The sequence below is a fragment of the Harmonia axyridis genome, chromosome 2, assembly GCF_914767665.1.
Source record: "Harmonia axyridis chromosome 2, icHarAxyr1.1, whole genome shotgun sequence".
In the NCBI taxonomy this organism is placed as follows: domain Eukaryota; kingdom Metazoa; phylum Arthropoda; class Insecta; order Coleoptera; family Coccinellidae; genus Harmonia; species Harmonia axyridis.
The window spans coordinates 28,653,900-28,674,216 of NC_059502.1; the positions used below are offsets into that span (position 1 = coordinate 28,653,900).

General features: G+C 32.9%; 1 protein-coding gene across 1 annotated transcript in view; it reads left to right on the forward strand.

Moving 5' to 3' along the window:
* The window catches only part of LOC123673892 (NFX1-type zinc finger-containing protein 1), a 50,037-nt gene that overhangs the window by 28,215 nt on the left and 1,505 nt on the right, over positions 1–20,317 (forward strand). The window contains exons 8-10 of the mRNA XM_045608639.1: positions 25–297; positions 4,776–5,022; positions 19,366–20,133. Of these exons, the coding sequence (XP_045464595.1) occupies positions 25–297; positions 4,776–5,022; positions 19,366–20,133 (1,288 nt within the window). The remainder of the gene's footprint in view (positions 1–24; positions 298–4,775; positions 5,023–19,365; positions 20,134–20,317) is intronic.

The window sequence follows — 20,317 nt, forward strand, 5'->3', positions numbered from 1 at the left end:
ATTTAATATTACTTATTTTTTCAGTATAAATGTCTCAAACGTTGTGATAAGTTTAGAGTTGGGTGTACAAATGGTGAAGACGATTCTCACAAGTGTTCAAAGCTGTGTTATGATGAATGTGAACCATGTATGAAACTTGTCAGGAAAGCTAGGACTGTGTGTCCTCATTATTACGATGTACCTTGTTGTGAAAATGTAGATGATATTCAATGCTCCAAACCATGCAAGAAAAAATTCGCTTGTGGACACTCATGTCAAAATATGTGCGGAGTGCAATGCGGCACATGTAAAAAGATGGTAATAAAAATTTTTGATTTTATCATCCAACTGCTATTGTAAAAAAATTATTAAAATCAAAGAATGTGTCTAATGAAACCTTCATTTTACATTGACTGGAGCAGAATACTGATCATCTTGGCTTTTTGTTTTCGAAAATAAAACTGAAGTATTGGTTGAAATGAAATCATTTTAGATATACTAGTGGAATAAATTAAAGGATCAAAATAAAATTCGAGATTTTTAGCGTTTTTTCAAATGGCTGTATTTTCTATAACGAAGTTCGTATCTCAATAAAAAAAAAATTTTTGAAGCTTGAAGTTTATAGTTTAGAGATCTCATGATGAAAAAATTTTTTAAGCAACGTGTACCGCTCAATCCTAATGAATACAGTATCTAAAATTTCTGAGAAAGGACTCCGCACGTTTTATATGGGAAATAGCTTTCCGTGAATTTGGCTAAATTTTCGATATGTTGTAGTTCTTGGTAAACTGATCAGAAGTTTCCATAGCCACAAAGCTCAAAAATGGACAGTTTTTTTATTTTTGGCCTCCAGACTTGGGAATTTTTTCCTAGTTAACCACTATATGGATGAGATAACTTGTTCATTCAGCTTCAATACCCTTCTTTCAAAATTTCGATGCGAGCACTTCTCGCTGAAAAATCGAATTTTGAATTGAAAAGGAACTTTTTGTCTTTTACCATCAATATCTCGCCAATCAATGATTGCACAGAAAATTTGAGGGATATTTTGAAATCTTGAAAGAATTCTCTAAAAGAAGTAGCTATTGGATTTTCGGACAAAAATATTTTACGTTCTCTACATGAATTTGAAAAGTTGATAAAAAAAAGGGCTTTTGAAGGCTTTTTGAATAATTAAGCGCTGAATTGTAAATATCGAAAGAACCATCAATGTTTAGTATGCGTTTAACAGTTCAATATCACCACAAAAATCCCAGAGAATTTCAATTCAATCCATGGAGAAGTTTTTTTGTTTGTACACGTTGCTTGAAAAATGTTTTCATCATGAGATCTTCAAACTATAAACTTCAAGCTTCAAAAAGCTTTTTTTCAGATTGAGATAAGTCCATTGTGCAGCCCTTTGAAAAACCGCTAAAAATTTCGAATTTTATTTTGATCCTTTAATTTATTCCCCTAGTGTATTATTCTGCTTCCGAGTCTACCTGAGACCTAGTGCATATAAACCGCAAAGTAATCAGGAAGCCGCGAAGTTTTCAAGCCAGATACATAGAGATAACTTTGGCAGTAATGGAACGCAGACAGCTATCGGGTACTCACCACGAGAGGATAGATAGCCCAGGAAAATCCAACGTTGCCAAATGTAATCTAATGTAGGTTATGGCGCGAAATACAAATTAATTTGAACTTGAATCAGTTAATTCTGTTTGATAGATGATATCTTAAAATGTCTTATATGTGCATATATTGTGGAAGATTGCTGAATCGATCGTCAAATCAAAATCAACAGCAAAAAATCGAAATATTTTTACTCTCGCCCGGTAAATTAATTTTGATTGTGAAAAATTTCCCATATAAATGTTTTAATTTTTGGGACTAATATATGAATCAATGTTCATTTTGTGAATAAAATGCTTGCATTATCCTTTTTTATTACTTCTCAAAATAATATTTTGGTTATTTTGACTGTTCTTCATGGTTGTAGAAAAATACATAAATGTGATTACATATTGAGGAATAACGCCTACCATAAAATAAGTAATGAATAAAAACAGCAAAATATATTAAAAAAATATGTTTCTGATTGATAGTAGTCATGGACAATTTAATAACAGAGATGTAGGTTATATGAAATTGTTTATAAGTAGTTAAAAAAAAAGGGATGCAAATCACAAATAGTATTTATTTAAAAAAATGTCAGACTGAAAACATTACATATCCAATCCAGTAATTCAACAATATTGATGGTCATTCAATGGTTCTACCGATTTATAGAGAAATTAATCTTCAGAGGCACGGCTTAAATTTTCTGCAATGTTAATAGCTTCCTGTAATGTTGGTCTTTTGAAACTGGTCTTTGATTTTATGCATTATTTTTTGGGGAAGTCAATCTTATATGGGATTCTATTAACCTTTTATTAGATTCATTTCTTAATTGAAACTTGGTATTGTCATTAATGTCATTTGGAAAATTAGAACAACTCGTTATATTTTTTGCAATTATTAGGTGGTGATGAATTTTGTTGATAGTTTCATCATCAAACTTTTCAAAGTCTAAACTCTCAAATTTGGAAGCTAAATCTTTTATATCCTTAATTTTTTTATTAGAGGAATTTGGTTTTTCAGACAACGCTAACAGTTCTGTGGATATATTATCTACTCTGAAGTCAGGAACAGTTTCCAATTTATTTTCAGTTTGAAGCTTATTTATTAGCATATGAATGTGTTTACACATAGTCCTGTTTTCCAAATAAAATTTGCATTCACATGAAAACATGCGAGTACATACTTCACAAAACAAGCATATTTGCTCACAACACTTTATATCTAATAATCGGTAAATAGTATATGAAGTTTGTTCATTTTTCTTAATAGTCCAACTAATATTGTAATTATTTGTTTCAATAATATAATTATCAATGTGTTTGAGAACTTCCTTGTGATTCTGAGATAAAAATCTTGTCTGCTTCGTATGTTCACCTTTAGTCAATCTAATTATTCTTTCAACACTTTTATCTCTCACATACTTCAACACAGCAATCAATCCCTCATCAAGTCGTTTTACTGTCTTCCTTTCCAGGTAAAAGTATTTTATGACTTTATGCATTGACTCCAAGTGCATATTTGTATTGATTTCTGCTTCAACCCTGAAACAATAAGCCCACTTCCTGAAATTATAAGCATAATTCTTTTTAAAATATTCTCCAAAATTTCTCGTTTTTTCATTATTGCAAATGTAAGTTAAAGCATTAGTCAAAGCAGAAGTGAATTGTAACAATGGTGTTTCTCGTTGCAAAGTTTTCAAAATTTTATAAATTTCTGAACGCTTCTCTCTGTCAGAAATTTTAGTTAAATTACTTTGCCATGCACGATCAACATGCCATGAGCAAAACAAATGTTGTGGATAAGATGCATTCCCTTCACCCATCACCTCAAGCCAATCATTAAAAAAGCATTCAGCCATATCTGACATGAAAAACTTACAAAACACAACACCTGAAATAAAATAATGTCAATATTCATACAAAATAATAGAAAGAAGCACCATTCTCATTATAAATAAAACCTAATAAGTGATATATACTTTTGAATATAATGAAAAAATTATATTTCTTCACTCTTAGACAAAATTTTACTCCATTACCAAATAAATCTGAAGCATGCATGTCCTGAATGTTTGCAAAAATTGAATACTGAACTATTATTATACATAGGTATTTAGAATTGTAATTTGAGTTTCAATCCCTCACCATAATTTGAAAGTTTTATGATCAATTGGTATTCTTGAATATATAAGACTCTGTCACAAAGTTCATTGAGTGATCATTATGTAAATGTTGCATTAGATTTTTGTTGTTAGAAAACGATCTATTGTGTTTGGTTCAAGACAATGGCTACTCCAAACAGTATTCCTTTCATAAGATATTGGCTCTGCAACTTCATTATGCACTTCGTTAATATTTCTATTGTGGTTAGATTGATTGCTGAAGACTTTTTCACAAAATTTGCATATAACAGGCATTTTGAGAAATGAACTTGCGAATTACTAACGACTAACAAATAAATGTTCTAAGCCAACGATCAGTTCTTAGCAGCCAAGTACTCAACAGAGACAAATGACAAACTTCAAAACTTGTATTTCGCGCCATAACCTAAAATAATTGTATTTCGTACATTTGGCAACGTTGGATTTTTCTGGGCTATCTATCCTCTCGTGTACTCACCAACATATTTCTACCATCTGGAGTGTAAGCTTTCGCGGCGGCCCGATTACATTGCAGCTCTTGTGAACCAAAACTAAAATAGTGGAAGAAGCATTGTGATCACATTTGGGATGAAAAAATTTTAATCTCCGATTTACACTTGCGAAACGAATTTCTGACCTTGGTATGGTTTTAATAGTTTTTACAATTATTTTTCGATTTTAGTAAAATTTGGTATGATCATATACAAGATATATAAAGTTTTTTCAGATAAAAGGTGCGCGTCGAGAATGTGTAAACGGTACATTCCCAACTTTTCCATATCGCGTATTCTACTTGCCGTATACAATAATGAAAATGTTTATGAACATTTTCACTCTAAATGTGATCACTAGGCTTCACTTTCATTTGATTAACTCCGAAGCAATACCTGAAATTTTTTTTTAATAGAAATCTTAGCTATTATGATCACTGACAAAAAAATAATTACCAACAAAATTCAAAATGGTTCACCATCTAAATAAATTTTCTGGCAATTTTTAATAGTGAATCATAAAACTTTGAGCAAGATTATTTTGCTACTAACTTTTTTTTAAGGTTCAAAAGAAAATACCTGGTTGCAATCATACTCAATTAATATCTTGTGATGAGGAAGCAGATAGAAAATATTGTAACAAAAAATGTCCCAGAGTCATGGTATGTGGACATATATGTGGAGGAATATGCAAGATTGAGTGTGACCCTAAAAAATGCAAGGAAATTGTAAAAGTTTCTATCTTAGCAAAATGTGGACACATTGTTAAGGAAGTTCCATGTTTCGTTAAAACATCTTACAATGAAGAAGGTAAATGAAAAATAATGAAAGATTACATACAATCACGGGCGTAGCCAGGTTTCAGTTTCGGGGGGGTTTCAAGACAAAGGCGTATACAGAAAGGATAATGGGAGAAATAAGAATTTTTTTCATAGAAATAAATGAGTGTGCGTATTGTGCCTGCACGTACATCATATAGCAAAAATATCAAACTCGTTCTCTGTATATGCCACTGGTTCAAGAAAATAATGCGAATAAAAGTGCTTGACATAACCATAATCATATTTATTATAAAATATATATTCAACCATATAAAAAAACAGAAAAGAACAAGTACATTTGATTTTATTTACATATTATAAAAAAAGTCTCCTGTTTTTCTTTTTAAATAACGGGTGTTTTTTTCGAGGTATATAACTTTGAGTTGGCATTACTGTTCAAGATGGCAACCGATTCAACAGCTGTCAAGTGATTTATTTTCAGTTTGGTTTGGCAATTCATCATGAATAAACTCACGCCGGAACAACGCTTTCAAATGGTGCAATTTTATTTCGAAAATAAGGGTTCTGTAAGGAATACGTATCGCGCACTACGTCCATTTTATTTTGTTTAGCGATGAAGCGCACTTCTGGTTGAATGGCTACGTCAACAAACAAAACTGCCGCATTTGGAGTGAAGCTAATCCTCAAGTGTATGTCGAAACACCGTTACATCCAGAAAAGCTGACTATTTGGTGCGCTTTATGGGCTGGTGAAATCATTGGTCCGTACTTCTTCAAAAACGATGATGGCCAGAACGTTACAGTCAATGGTGATCGGTATAGAGCCATGATTACTAACTTTTTCATTTCTAAATTGAACAATCATGATGTCCAAGAGCTGTGGTTCCAACAAGACGGCACAACATGTCACACAGCTTGTGCCACAATCGATTTATTGAAAGACACGTTTGGGGACCGCCTAATTTCACGTTTTGGACCTGTGAATTGGCCTCCAAGATCTTGTGATTTAACACCGCTAGACTCCTTTCTGTGGGGCTATGTAAAGTCATTGATCTATGCGGATAAGCCACAAACCCTTGACCATTTGGAAGACAACATTCGCCGTGTTATTGCCGATATACGGCCACAAATGTTGGAAAAAGTCATCGAAAATTGGACGTCCAGATTGGACTACATCCGAGCCAGCCGTGGCGGTCATATGCCAGAAATCATATTTAAAATGTAATGCCACTAGATTATTTTGCGGATAAATAAAATTTATGTCAATCGAATAATCCATCGTTGTTTTATTGCAATTTAAAGTTCTATAGCTCTAAAAAAAATACCCTTTATATCAACTTCATGAGAGCCAACCCATTCAGTCTATTTTTACTAGTTTTATTTCTCAAGTATGTTTTGAAAAAAAAAGCATTTTCACTTTTTGAAATTTAGTTTATTTATTTACATCGATTCGTATGAATATATTCAAGAAATAAATATCGTCGTTGTATTTATACAACAGAGTAGTCAAATTCAAATTTAGGTGTAGAAAGTTTATATACAAAATACCGGCGTTTTATCATGAAATTTTGGTTGCAAACCTCAGATTCTAATTCTGCACCCCAAAAACAAAGGAAATAAATTGAAACTACCCCATCAACTGGGTGTTAGCAGAGATAGATATAATACGCCAATTTTGAACTATCGTTTGAGCCAGGTTTATCGGACAAAAAGCTTGATGGAAGAAAACGCCAGAAGATGAAATTTTTTTTTATTTTTTTTTGATGTTCTGTCACGAAATTTTGGTGCCAAACTTCAGATTGGGATTCAGCACCCAAAAAAAAAAAAATACATACGATCGAGGAAATCAAAACTACCCCATAACTTTCCCTTAAGGGGCACATGTGAGCAGAAATTGACTGGATTACGTGGAGGTAATTTAATTCAGATTTCAGATTACAAATGAATTAAACTGAGAGTGATAATTTCATTCACTTCTTACAAATTCCATTAAAAAAATATTTTCGAGATTTTGAAAAAAAAATATGTTTCAAAGTGAACGATCTGAAGTTACTACTTCAGATTCAGATAATTCAACATACTGAATTAGATCGAATGAAATTCTTTAAATTGTGGGGTCCTCAATGCATGTTTAGAATTGATAAAAAATCTCATTACTATCTACTTACGACTATATCTCCTGTTAACTTAATGTTTCGTTTTAATAAATTTTGACATCTTAAACATTTCGGGGGGGGTTTGAACCCCCAAACCACCCCCCCCCCCTGGCTACGCCCGTGCATACAATACTGTGGACTCTATTATAGTTAAGTTAGTATGTAGTATTATTTTTGTCTATAAAACAAGGCTCTAATTAACATAGTTACAATCAACCGATTTAGGTCAAATATGCGCGCCGTTTTGTTCAATAACTTGTTGCCATTTTGAGGGTAATATCATTAAGCCTCTCTCATAGAACCCCTCGTCCCTATTGAAAAAAAAATTGAGACAGTCAATTTTCACATGCCTCTGTTGAAGCGAATTTTTCACCTGCAAAATTGTTCACCATGGACGGGAACAGATGTTAATCACTTGGGGCCAGGTTCGGACTATAAGGTGGATACATAACAACCTCCCAACCTAGCTCCAGGACCTTCTGGCGAGTCACTATCGATGTGTGTGGACTGGCATTGTCCTGATGGAACACAATTCCTCGCCTATTGGCCAAAGCTAGCAAATGAGTTCCAAATTAAAAGTTGTTCCATAGGGGAGCAGCTCATAATAGATTATCCCCTGCCAATCCCACCATGTTTGGTGGGAGCTTTCCTTGAGACCGGCCGTATGCAAATGGTTCCCAACGGTTTTTTTTTTTTTGCAATCTTTATATCTTGGGCAATTGAACATTTGCGCCTTTATCGAAGAAAAACTGTATTTTCTCTTTGCTAGTGCCCATATTAGACTCGCGCTCAAACTACACTGAGTCAAATACAGCGTTGCCAGGTCGACAAGCCTAAAATATCTCACCGCGTGTTTAAAATTATCGTATTTTATGGTACATATTATCGTATCCCACTGATTTTTATCGTACACATTCGAAATAAAGGAAATTTTTGCGAGAATATGACAATTTGTGGAAAAGGATGAAAAAACAAGCAATGTATCGAATAAGTAATATATTTTTTATTTATACGAAACGGTTAATGAATAATTAATTATCAGACAAGATCAGAGAACCTGTATTTTTCTATTCACAGATTGTCGGTATTATTCAGAATACACCTTATTCTAATGTCTCTTATGGTTAAATTTTACTTCATGAATAGGATAGATAGTAGAGATGCGTATACATTCGAAAATAAAACAAGAAATTTTTTAAGGAAATCGTGAAAGAATGGATCGAATTTTACTTATAACATTGTGAAAATTGTTTCTGTTATTTTTGTTTTTTTTTCAGAAATTACTCATTTCCATACAAGTTCTTTTCCCAAATAACTTAGAATATTGCAAAAAACATGCAATCGTCGACAAAGATGTAAAAGAAACCGAATAAAAAACACCCAAATACAAAATTCTTTGAATATGGGTGTTCGAGGTACTAGATACGTTTCGAAATTGAATCTGAAATACTAATGAAAAATACGTTTTTCGGAAATAATTCAAAGATCCTATTATTTAATGATACCTATACAAATACTTAGGGTTGAAGTTTGTAAGTACGATTTAATTCAAGTAACAAATTTATTTTGATAATTATATTTGACTTCAATAGTCTTTCTGAATTAAAATTAATGAATTTAATTAACATGCATTGTCATGTATTTCTTTTTCATATTAATTCAATTAAATATCTCTAGTGTGCATTTTTGCAGATACGCCCTTTTCAATTGAAATGGCAGTATATTTTTGATGGTCTTTGTTATGTGCTTTCAACAATTGAACATTTGCTCCCATATCCACATATAATAAAATAATATGAATCTAAATACTTGAATTGATTGAAAATACGAAGAAATATCTTCGTAAAAATTCTCTATAAAATAAGGGTAATCAAAAAAACGATTTTGTTGTGTGAAATGAATATATTCAAATCTGAAATATTCAGCCACTCAAATATGTCAATGAAATACCTGTTACAACAATTTTTTTTCACTAAATAGAATACCAAATATGAGATAATGGTATATTTTCAACTGAAGTTTGAACACCATCTGTTTTCAATGAGGCACCTACCCTTCGGATATTCCATGATTCTTTGTATTTATTTTCAGCCGACAGCCAGCAAAGAAGTTTTATGATTTTATTATGTTAAAGTTGGTTCGTTCTTCTAGATCCACGTAGAACGTAGAAGCCCAATGAACTATGAATTGATTCATCGGAACATTCTAAAGTCTAGACATTCCCAACCGTCTCGGTTAGATTTTTTAAAACTACTAAAATCTACCAAATGATTTCTTCCTACTAAAAACTTCATGAAAATGCGAAAAATCTACTGAAAAAGAAGATTTCTACTAAATCTGGCCATACTCAGTTCCATTATATTTTTAGTATCTATGGGAATTTCAACTCAAATGATAGGTACACTGAAATTATCGTACAAAACGCTATTAAAATAAAAGTAAGTGATATACAACTCTTCAATTTATTTTTACCCCACTAAGAGTGTACGAAGAAGATGATAATTTTTTCTTATCGTTTTTGATGGACGCTGGTCCCTTGGGGCGTTGCGGCTCGGTTGCAGGTACTTTTCGTCCGTCTCGGGAACAGATGTGGGAATCTTTGCTCTTCTCTTTCGGTGCAAGTGTTGCACATATGTTGTAGATTCTCGGAGACTGGACTGAACTCAATTGAAGTTTTAGAGAACGTAGAACTTCTTTCTCTTTTGCAGTCAGGCTATTAGCCTTTTACTGCTCCATCTCAATATAATTCACCTCTGGTGAGCTATTTTGATCTGCTCTAGCAGGTGGTAATATGCCACTCAAAAAGTTTGTGTAATCATTACACAATCTCTGTGCCGGTAAGGGTTCGGCTGTATTAACACACACTTCCTAGGGAAGTGCCATCTTCTGTCGTTTGTGTTTCCTAGGAACTTTTTCATCGTAGTCGCAAGCTTTCCTTATAAGAGGGTTTTCGTGATTTTCCATTTTAATGAAGGTCTTCACGCTCAGATCTTTTAGATGGTCGTCTAAGAATGGTATTTGCAGGTCTTCATGTATCCGTACGTTGCTGACAAACCATGGTGTATTCTGCATGACTTGAAGTCTCTGGAGATGCGTCTTTGCGGTGTATCCTCAAGCCGGACATGCGTAAGACATGACCGGCCGAATGGTGGACTCATAAAGAAGAAGCTTGTTGGAAAGAGACATTTTGCTGCTTTTGCAAAGTAGCGGTTGCAACGCTGCCGCTGCTGTTTTTCCCTTCGTCACAGCTGATGTGACGTGGTTTTCTCACATGCTAATAAATAAATTTATATGATACTCATAATAGAAAATATCAATTACCGTTATACAGATGTAGAGGAGAGTTGGTGTTTCATAAATAGGAGACATAATTTTTTTAGAGCTGTTTTCTACCCCAGATTTTTCGAAAAGCATCGGTTTTTCAAAAATATCAACCGTTCCAGAGATATTGAGTTCTCTCCTTAATTTTTTGATGGGACGCCTTATATATAAATATTTTTCATTTTGATATTATACGATCTAAATTGAAAAATTGAATAAAATCCAACTAAAATAAGCCTGATATAAAAAAAAAAAAATTAATTTCTATTTTAAACATAAATATTATAGAGTTTCGCTAGCCACATAGCGAACGGAGTTGTCTCGCCCTTCTTCATTCCTAATGGATTAGAGCAACTGGTTGCGCTAGCCACATAGAAACGGAAAAATGCCACCGGGGCTCCCTATCTGCTGGGGATGCGGTCAGTAGCAGGGACGGCTCGTCAGGGTCGGCAGGGTCGGCCGGGCCGACCCAAAAATTATCGGGAAATAGAAAATAATTCTAGATATTCAATTCATTCAAACTCAATCGGAGTTATCGATTTCGATATCCAAATTCCCTCGGTAATGAATATTTCCACTCAGAACAGGAAAATATAACTTATACCGACCAATATTTTCTTTCGGACCCACCTAATATTCGATTTCCCAAGCATCCAGCGTTGTTATTCCCTTTCATAAATTGTAACAAACCACAATCGTAAATGGTTACTTTTCGTAACATCACCCCAAACAGGTTATTCCAGAATTGTACGTAACACCGTAACATTAGGTCTGAAATGTAACACAAATGTTACAATTATACAATTGCAATTCCTGGAATGTCACTGAAAGCATCTCATCACGTTAGGTCGGCCAAGAGCCGATGGCGGAACCAGCGCTACCGAGAGCGCGACGTAAAGGGAAAGATACTACGACATACGCCCAGAATACGACCACTCAGTAGAACGGCACAACAACTCGATGTTAGGTCGCTTCCCAATACACAGGGTCGGCCGGCCGGTTATCCTATTGCAGAGCGTCAAGCAGCAACTTTTCACAGTTTATTTCAAATATTTGATAATTAAATGAATGGTTAATTATGAGACATTATGTCTTAATCAGAAAAGAACTTATTTATGCCGTTCGATAGTAGCTATTGATTTTCAGATCATGAAAATATAATTAATATATTCAAATGAATGGTTAATTATGGGATATTACGTCTTAATCAGAAAAGAACTTATTTATGTCGTTCGACAGTAGTTAGGTATTGATTTTCTGATCATGAAAATATAATAAATATATTCCTATCTTTGAAAACATCCTGATTTCAAAAGTTCTGTAATTCGCGCCTCGCGGTAAGATCGGCCAGCCGTACTTCAGTAGGGCGAATAATTGCATGCACATGGCTTCGCAGTTCTCCTTCGCAGATTTCGAGGGAGAAAATTCGCGAGGAAATAAATAATTCTGCGTGCTTTTCTTGGGAAATAGACGAGACAACGGATGTTAAATGTTTTTGTCAGATGTCAGTAATTTTCCGCTTCGTTCGAGACGGTAAAATATCCGAACGATTTTGGGGTTTTTTCGATGTTAGTAAAGGCCGAACCGCGAATGATATTTTCAATACCTTGTTGGATAATTTTAAAGATTTCAATTTAGCGACTAAATTAGTAGGTCAAACATAAGACGGGGCAGCTGTGATGGCGGGGGAAATCAATGGGTTACAAGCGCGAATAAAAACAATTGCTCCTCAAGCAGTATTCACGCACTGTTATGCACATAAATTGAATTTAGTGTTACAAGATTCGACCAAGAAAATCAATGAGTGTCGCGTGTTTTTTTTCGACTCTTTTAGGATTTTCGTCGTTTTTCACTAAATCAAGTAAACGCACTAATATTCTAGACGAAATTTGCAAAAAAAGATTACCCTCTAGCTCGGAAACTCGTTGGAGTTTCAAATCTCGCGCTGTAAAAACAATATTCGATAAGAGCGAAGAATTAATTGAAGTTTTTGATCATATCAGCGACAATTTGGATGAATGGGATGATATTACAATACGTGAAGCTACCGGTCTGAAGAAAATGTTGAATGATTTCGAATTTTCATTCATTCTCCACTCTTTTAATTTGATTTTTACATACATTGATCCCGTTTTTTTTTATAATCCAGCATAAGTTATCAGATATAACTTATTGCAACGCCAGAATCACTTCTTTATTATCGACTCTGAAAAAATTTCGCACAGAAGATGAGTATTTAATTCGCTTATATTCAGAAGAAGAAAACTCCCAGAAGTAATGCCACCGAGTACTAGACGTCGAAAACGTAAAATAGATTCCGAAATTCAGCTCACGGATATTTACTCAATGAAACGGCTTTTTTGTGAAATTCTGGATGTAATTATAACTTAAATTGAAATAAGGTTTAAAGACATTTCATCACTTCATTTTTTGGAACTAGTGAATTTTAATAAATTTGATATATACGTTCGTAATTTTCCGGAAATACCTTTCAAATTTTTAATCGATAATTACAAAAACTTTTTCGATAAGGATGAACTCAAACGTGAATTACAAATTTTGTACTCGGACAATGCTATCTTCGGCAATTCAAATACGCTGAATGGTATTACGGAATTCATTTTCTCAAATAATATTGTGTCCAATGTTCCTGAATTATATAAGTTATTTTGTATGATTTTGTCCCTGCCACCAACATCCGCGTCAGTAGAAAGAAGTTTTTCAGCGCTCAAAAGAATAAAATCTTTCAGTAGGAACACGATGTCTCAAGACTGTTTAAATAACCTGGAACTGATATCAATGGAAAGAGGTTTAGTTAAAGAACTAGCCAGAGGAAACATTTTTTTCGAGAAAATAATTGATGACTTCGCGACAAAGAAAGATCGTCGAATTGATTTGATCTATAAAAATGAATAAAGGTTACGCAAGCTCATACATTTTGACCAGAATACATGCGGTCATTTCCACAATATTTTTTGTGGTCTTTATAAGATTTTTTTATATTTTATACATTTATTTATATGTATTCATGAGAGGTTTTCTCTATGTTCATTCAAATGTGTGGCCGACCCACATCTCGAGGGCACGAGCCGTCACTGGTCAGTAGGCAAATATTCAAACACCGAGAAGTTTGAAATGACCATAGTATTGTTCACTGAAATTTTTCTTATCCCATCTACCACTTTTGACCTTACCTGCCTTCACTCTTAAAATTATCAGAGGATCATTGATATGGCTTAGGTTGTAATTGGGCTTTTTTTTTATACATTTTACTCTTTAGATAATCTTCAAAGTTTCAATGACCGTTCAGGAATATCATAAAAACATGAGTAGCAATAGCAAACTTACTAGTAGGTTTCACAAAACTTTAATTGTGGTGATTGTCGCAATAAAACTATTTTTGGGTTCAGTTTCGGTTCATTTTTGTATCCACCATAAAGGACCCCGCACGTTTAGTATGGGAAATGGCTTTCCGTGAATTTGGCTGAATTTTTGATATGTTGTAGTTTTTGATGAACTGATGAGAAAAGTCCTTAGCCACAAAGCTCAAAAATGGACAGTTTTCGAGATATAGAGCTTTGAAAATGGATTTTTGCAATTTTTGGGGTTTTTGCTCATCAATCGGGGAGCTCTCATTTCTGGTTTTGAAGGAATTTGGATGTTCGGCGGCCAGAAACCGACTGAGAAATGATCTTCCTTGGTTATATTAGGCACCGCCATCGATAATTTTTTATACACTGCTCCACATTGGCTATGAAATGAGATACAAAATCCAAGATCTTCCATACATCTTTTCATGCCACAAGATGACGCCAGAATAATTCACATGACCGAGAAACGACATATTGTGAGATTTGTTTAAGAGAGACCATAATAACTGAATCCCCATATATCTGATGTCCAATAATATCAAATATGTTAGCCGAAATGTTCATAACCAGGCATCGCGAGCTGTAATAGGGGAAAATGGGAAAATCATAATCATATATCCTCAGGGATAACAATTGTGATCACTGTTGATGTCTTTTACATATGATATGTGATTTGTTTCTCACAAACCTCGATAATCTGACAATGGGGTGCCAAGACATTTTCCTTAGAATGTCTCGAAATTGATGATAGCATCTCACAGACAAACGAATCCGTGAAAATGTCTGCAGTTTTGATACAATATAGTACTATCCGGGTAGAATATAGAAGTCCAAGTGTTGGAAGCTAACTATGAATGGAACTTCCGATATTAACCCACGAATTCTTGAAAATAATTTTTTTTTTCTATGAACTTTTTGAACTTCACACATACGAATGAATACTATCTAATAATATGATCGTTGGCAAAATGAATGAGTAGATCAATCAAAAACAATATAATAATGAGAGTGACATTCATAATAATAATAACAATAAATAAACAATTTAAAATTATATTAGCAATCGCAAGAAATCATTTAGAATATTATGAATCGAATCGAGGGCAAAATTATCATCATTGTTATTATTATTATGAATGTTATTCTCATTATTATATTGTTTTTGATTGATATACTCATTCATTTTGCCAACGATCATATTATTAGAAAGTATTCATTCGTATGTGTGAAGTTAAAAAAGTTCATAGAAAAAAAAAATTATTTTCAAGAATTCGTGGGTTAATATCGGAAGTTCCATTCATAGTTAGCTTCCAACACTTGGACTTCTATATTCTACCCGGATAGTACTATATTGTATCAAAACTGCAGACATTTTCACGGATTCGTTTGTCTGTGAGATGCTATCATCAATTTCGAGACATTCTAAGGAAAATGTCTTGGCACCCCATTGTCAGATTATCGAGGTTTGTGAGAAACAAATCACATATCATATGTAAATGACATCAATAGTGATCACAATTGTTATCCCTGAGGATATATGATTATGATTTTCCCATTTTCCCCTATTACAGCTCGCGATGCCTGGTTATGAACATTTCGGCTAACATATTTGATATTATTGGACATCAGATATTTGGGGATTCAGTTATTATGGTCTCTCTTAAACAAATCTCACAATATGTCGTTTCTCGGTCATGTGAATTATTCTGGAGTCATCTTGTGGCATGAAAAGATGTATGGAAGATCTTGGATTTTTTATCTCATTTCATAGCCAATGTGGAGCAGTGTATAAAAAATTATCGATGGCGGTGCCTAATATAACCAAGGAAGATCATTTCTCAGTCGGTTTCTGGCCGCCGAACATCCAAATTCCTTCAAAACCAGAAATGAGAGCTCCCCGATTGATGAGCAAAAACCCCGAAAATTGCAAAAAATCCATTTTCAAAGCTCTATATCTCGAAAACTGTCCATTTTCTGATCAGTTCATCAAGAACTACAACATATCAAAAATTCAGCCAAATTCACGGAAAGCCATTTCCCATACTAAACGTGCAGGGTCCTTTCAAACTACAATCAACGAGTTGATCAGACAAACTAAGTTTTGTTAAACCCCAGGTTAGTGTAAAATTTGTAAACAAACATAAACACAAAATATTTATAAATAACATTTGTGAGAAATTCCGATATAAATATAATAATTGGTTTCAGCCCAGCGAGCATAAAACATCTCAAAGATGTTATACACTTTTTGCACAAAAACGCATAAGAAACTAAGAAATATTTTTGATATGGTCAACATAAAACTAATTCTTAAAACTTTAAAGTAAGCAATTTTTACTTTTTAATCATTGAAAATGAGTTGAAATTGGTCAAATAAGAAATTAAATATTTTCAATGCGATAAATTATACATATGACAAACGACAGGAAATACTCTCACTAGATAGAAGGAGCATAATGGCCATATAAAATTTGTTGTCTCTGATATAAATATTATATATATATATATATATATATATATATATATATATATATATATATAATAGATAAGAATGTTAGGATGTTTCGGTCTAGGAAATTCAGTGATACACTTTTATATCAATAATTTTCTTACGAATTATATATATATATATATATCGGGTGTCCCAAGGTGAGTGGCCTATTAGATTATTATGGAAACTATTGATGGTAAAGATTTCAAATTTTGAGGATAGATATTTGGCCATGTAAGGTACATTTTTAAAATAATTTCACATTTCCAGTGTTGCCGGATGTACGACAATTTGGCAACAACTTTGTTATTTTAAATGGGACATCAGGTATTTCTATTTTTTTTATGATACTCCATAAAATATTAAATCTATTCACTCTTACTTTTCCATCCCTATCTTTAACGGTTTTTGAGTTATTAATTATTTTTCGAAATTTTAGATCAAATTGGCGTATTACAAAAATAACTCTAGTTCGCTCAATATTTGAGATTTAAGTCAGAAATTTTGCAAGTCGCTAGATATTGATCTGATCTGTGTCACTGCTTTTGAATTATGGTTGTCAATAATACAGGACGGACCAAAAAAAATCATCATTTGCCAAATTACAAAATTGTAAAAAAGTCTATTTCTTCAAATTAGACACCTAGTATATTTTTCAATTTTTGGAATCAATACAACACACTCTACAATTTTTCTATTCATGTCCCTATACCTATCTCAACTGGAGTCCGAGTTATATGCGTTATATGTGTATATCTTTCTTGAGCCATTATTTATAGAAAAACCTCGGAACAAAACACCTGTTAGGCAATAATTGTTTATTTTGACACTTATGGATTGAACTGATTCATTGATACATCCATCTATGAACGACATAAAGAAAATAACAATACAAAAGAAATTAACGCTTATTGAATCAATGTGAAATCTAATAAACGCATATAACTCGGAATCCAGTTGGGATAGGTATAGGGACATGAATAGAAAAATTGTAGAGTGTGTTGTATTGATTCCAAAAATTGAAAAATATACAAGGTGTCTAATTTGAAGAAATAGACTTTTTTACAATTTTGTAACTTGGCAAATGATGATTTTTTTTGGTCCGTCCTGTATTATTGACAACCATAATTCAAAAGCAGTGACACAGATCAGATCAATATCTAGCGACTTGCAAAATTTCTGACTTAAATCTCAAATATTGAGCGAACTAGAGTCATTTTTGTAATACGCCAATTTGATCTAAAATTTCGAAAAATAATTAAAAACTCAAAAACCGTTAAAGATAGGGATGGAAAAGTAAGAGTGAATAGATTTAATATTTTATGGAGTATCATAAAAAAAATAGAAATACCTGATGTCCCATTTAAAATAACAAAGTTGTTGCCAAATTGTCGTACTTCCGGCAACACTGGAAATGTGAAATTATTTTAAAAATGTACCTTACATGGTCAAATATCTATCTACAAAATTTGAAATCTTTACCATCAATAGTTCCCATAATAATCTAATAGGCCACTCACCTTGGGACACCCGATATATATCGGGTGTCCCAAACTCGATGGCCTATTAGACGTTTCTGGAAAACTAATCTTAATTTTGAGCTGAAAATTTGCATATTGGGGTTTGAGACAATGATCTTTCTCGCTAAAATATTTTCAGATCTCTACAATTTCCGGTTATACCGGAAACAGACTACTACTTCCTTATTTCAAATGGCACACCCAGTATATTATTGCATCATTAGATAGCTTTTTTGATGGCAATTTCGGCAATGTGCCATACCTTGGGTAAAAATTCAACGGTTCATGAGTTATTGGGATTCTTATGAAAAAAAAGGTGGCGATGAGGACTCACATCTTTTTGAATATTTCAGCAGAAAAAGCCTTTTTCGAAATAAATTTGTTTTGTTTCGTTTACGCAAACACGTAGTATTATAAGACTGTTTTCGGCTTGGACCAAAAATGTACAGGGTATTTATAAGAGGATCATGAACTTGGACAACTCAAATTCATCAAAACTCAAGATTTTCAAATTAGAACCGATATTTTTTATTATTTCAGTCGATTCTACGTACAAAAATAGTGGGGGTTACTCCAGCAAACCCTATACCTAAAATGAATACTTCAAGAGTTATCGGGGAAGAACTTCAATGAGGAAAAACCGCTATTTATAACTGTGGGAATAACTGTCTGTTACTTCCGTAAAACACAGAAAGAAAATAAAATTCGATGTTTGGATAACTAAATTTTACATTTCATGAATTTTAATTAATTTTTCGTTGGTATTGTTGAGAAATCCATAAATCAATACAATTTTCAATTACGAATAATTCATTACAATTCTTAATTTGTCAAATTTAGTTATGGAAACATCGAATTTTAGTTTCTTTCTGTATTTTTCGGAAATCGCAGATTACTCCACAAAGTTATAAATAGCGGTTTTTCCACATTTAAAGTTCTTCCTCGATAACTCTTAAAGTATTCATTTTAGGTATAGGGTTTGCTGGAGTAACCCCCACAATAATATATATATATATATATATATATATATATATATATATATATATATATATATATATATATATATATATATATATATATATATATATATATATATATATATATATTATTCAAAATAAACATAAAGAATTACAGAGGTATTTATTTCGCGAGAAAAAAATACCTGTGCGTAATTTGAAATATTGATATAAGGATCATTAATGTGGATAAATCTGGTGTTGCTTATTATGTCTTAACAAGTGGTCATGTTATTTTCAAACAATCACTTAAACTTTTGAAATGTTTAATAAAATGTTATTATAAACAACAGAAGGTAATGAAATGTATTGAGAGAGATATTTTTTGCCTATGAGTGAACAAAATGCAGGACAAAATGATGTGGAGTAACAAGCATTTGCACTCTAGTTCAAATTTGTGTTGCAGTTTTGAATGCTCCTGTTCATTTTAATTATTGTCTCCACAATTCCACTACTTTGAATTGATATAATAAATATGATGTAATGTTTTGTTCTAGGCGCATCAGCAATCAAAAACTTGGAATCTTATTGTAATGAACCTTGTACAGTTATATTAAATTGTAGTCCTGAAGATAAACACCTCTGTAGTGGTTCATGTGGATCGTGTTACCAAGGGAGGATACATAGGAGGTGCAAAAATAAATGCAGTAGAATATTACTCTGTAATCATACATGCACTGGATTTTGTCGAGAATCCTGTTTGCCTTGTTCGAAGAAATGTTCATACAAATGTAAACATAGCGTTTGTCAGAATCGTTGTGGTGATGCATGTATCATGTGTAAAGAACCATGTAATAGAAATTGTCCTCATCAGAAATGTAAAAAGAAGTGTGGAGAAATTTGTAGTGTACCTCCATGTGAAGAGCCATGCAATAAAAATCTTAAATGTGGTCATCCTTGCATTGGCTTCTGTAGTGAGCCTTGCCCACCTCTGTGTCGAATTTGTAATAAAGAGGAAGTTGAAGAATTTTTCTTTGGGACAGAAGATGAAGAAAATGCAAGGTTCGTTTTATTGAATGATTGTGGTCATATACTTGAAAATAATGGCATGCAAAACTGGCTATGCCAAGATGAAAAACAAATCAAATTCAAAGAATGTCCGAAATGCAAGACGAAAATATTTACTACTGAGAGATACAGTGATTATATCAAGAGGGCTATAGATGATATTTCAAAGGCTAAAATAGCAGGGATTGGAACGAGAGAAAGTATTACTGAAAAACGTTCAGAATTAATAATTAAAATTCAAAATCTTGCCTTTCCAAGTAAGTAACTCTGAGAATCTCTTTAGCACAAAAGCAATTTACACTATGCTTTATCATTTCTCCTTCTTTCACAGAATTTACCAAGTCATATTGTAAGTCGTCAAATTTCTCAGAATACATTTTTTCAACTAAACCTATCATTTGATAGGTTTTAAAATTAAAAAATTGGAATCCCCAGTCCCCA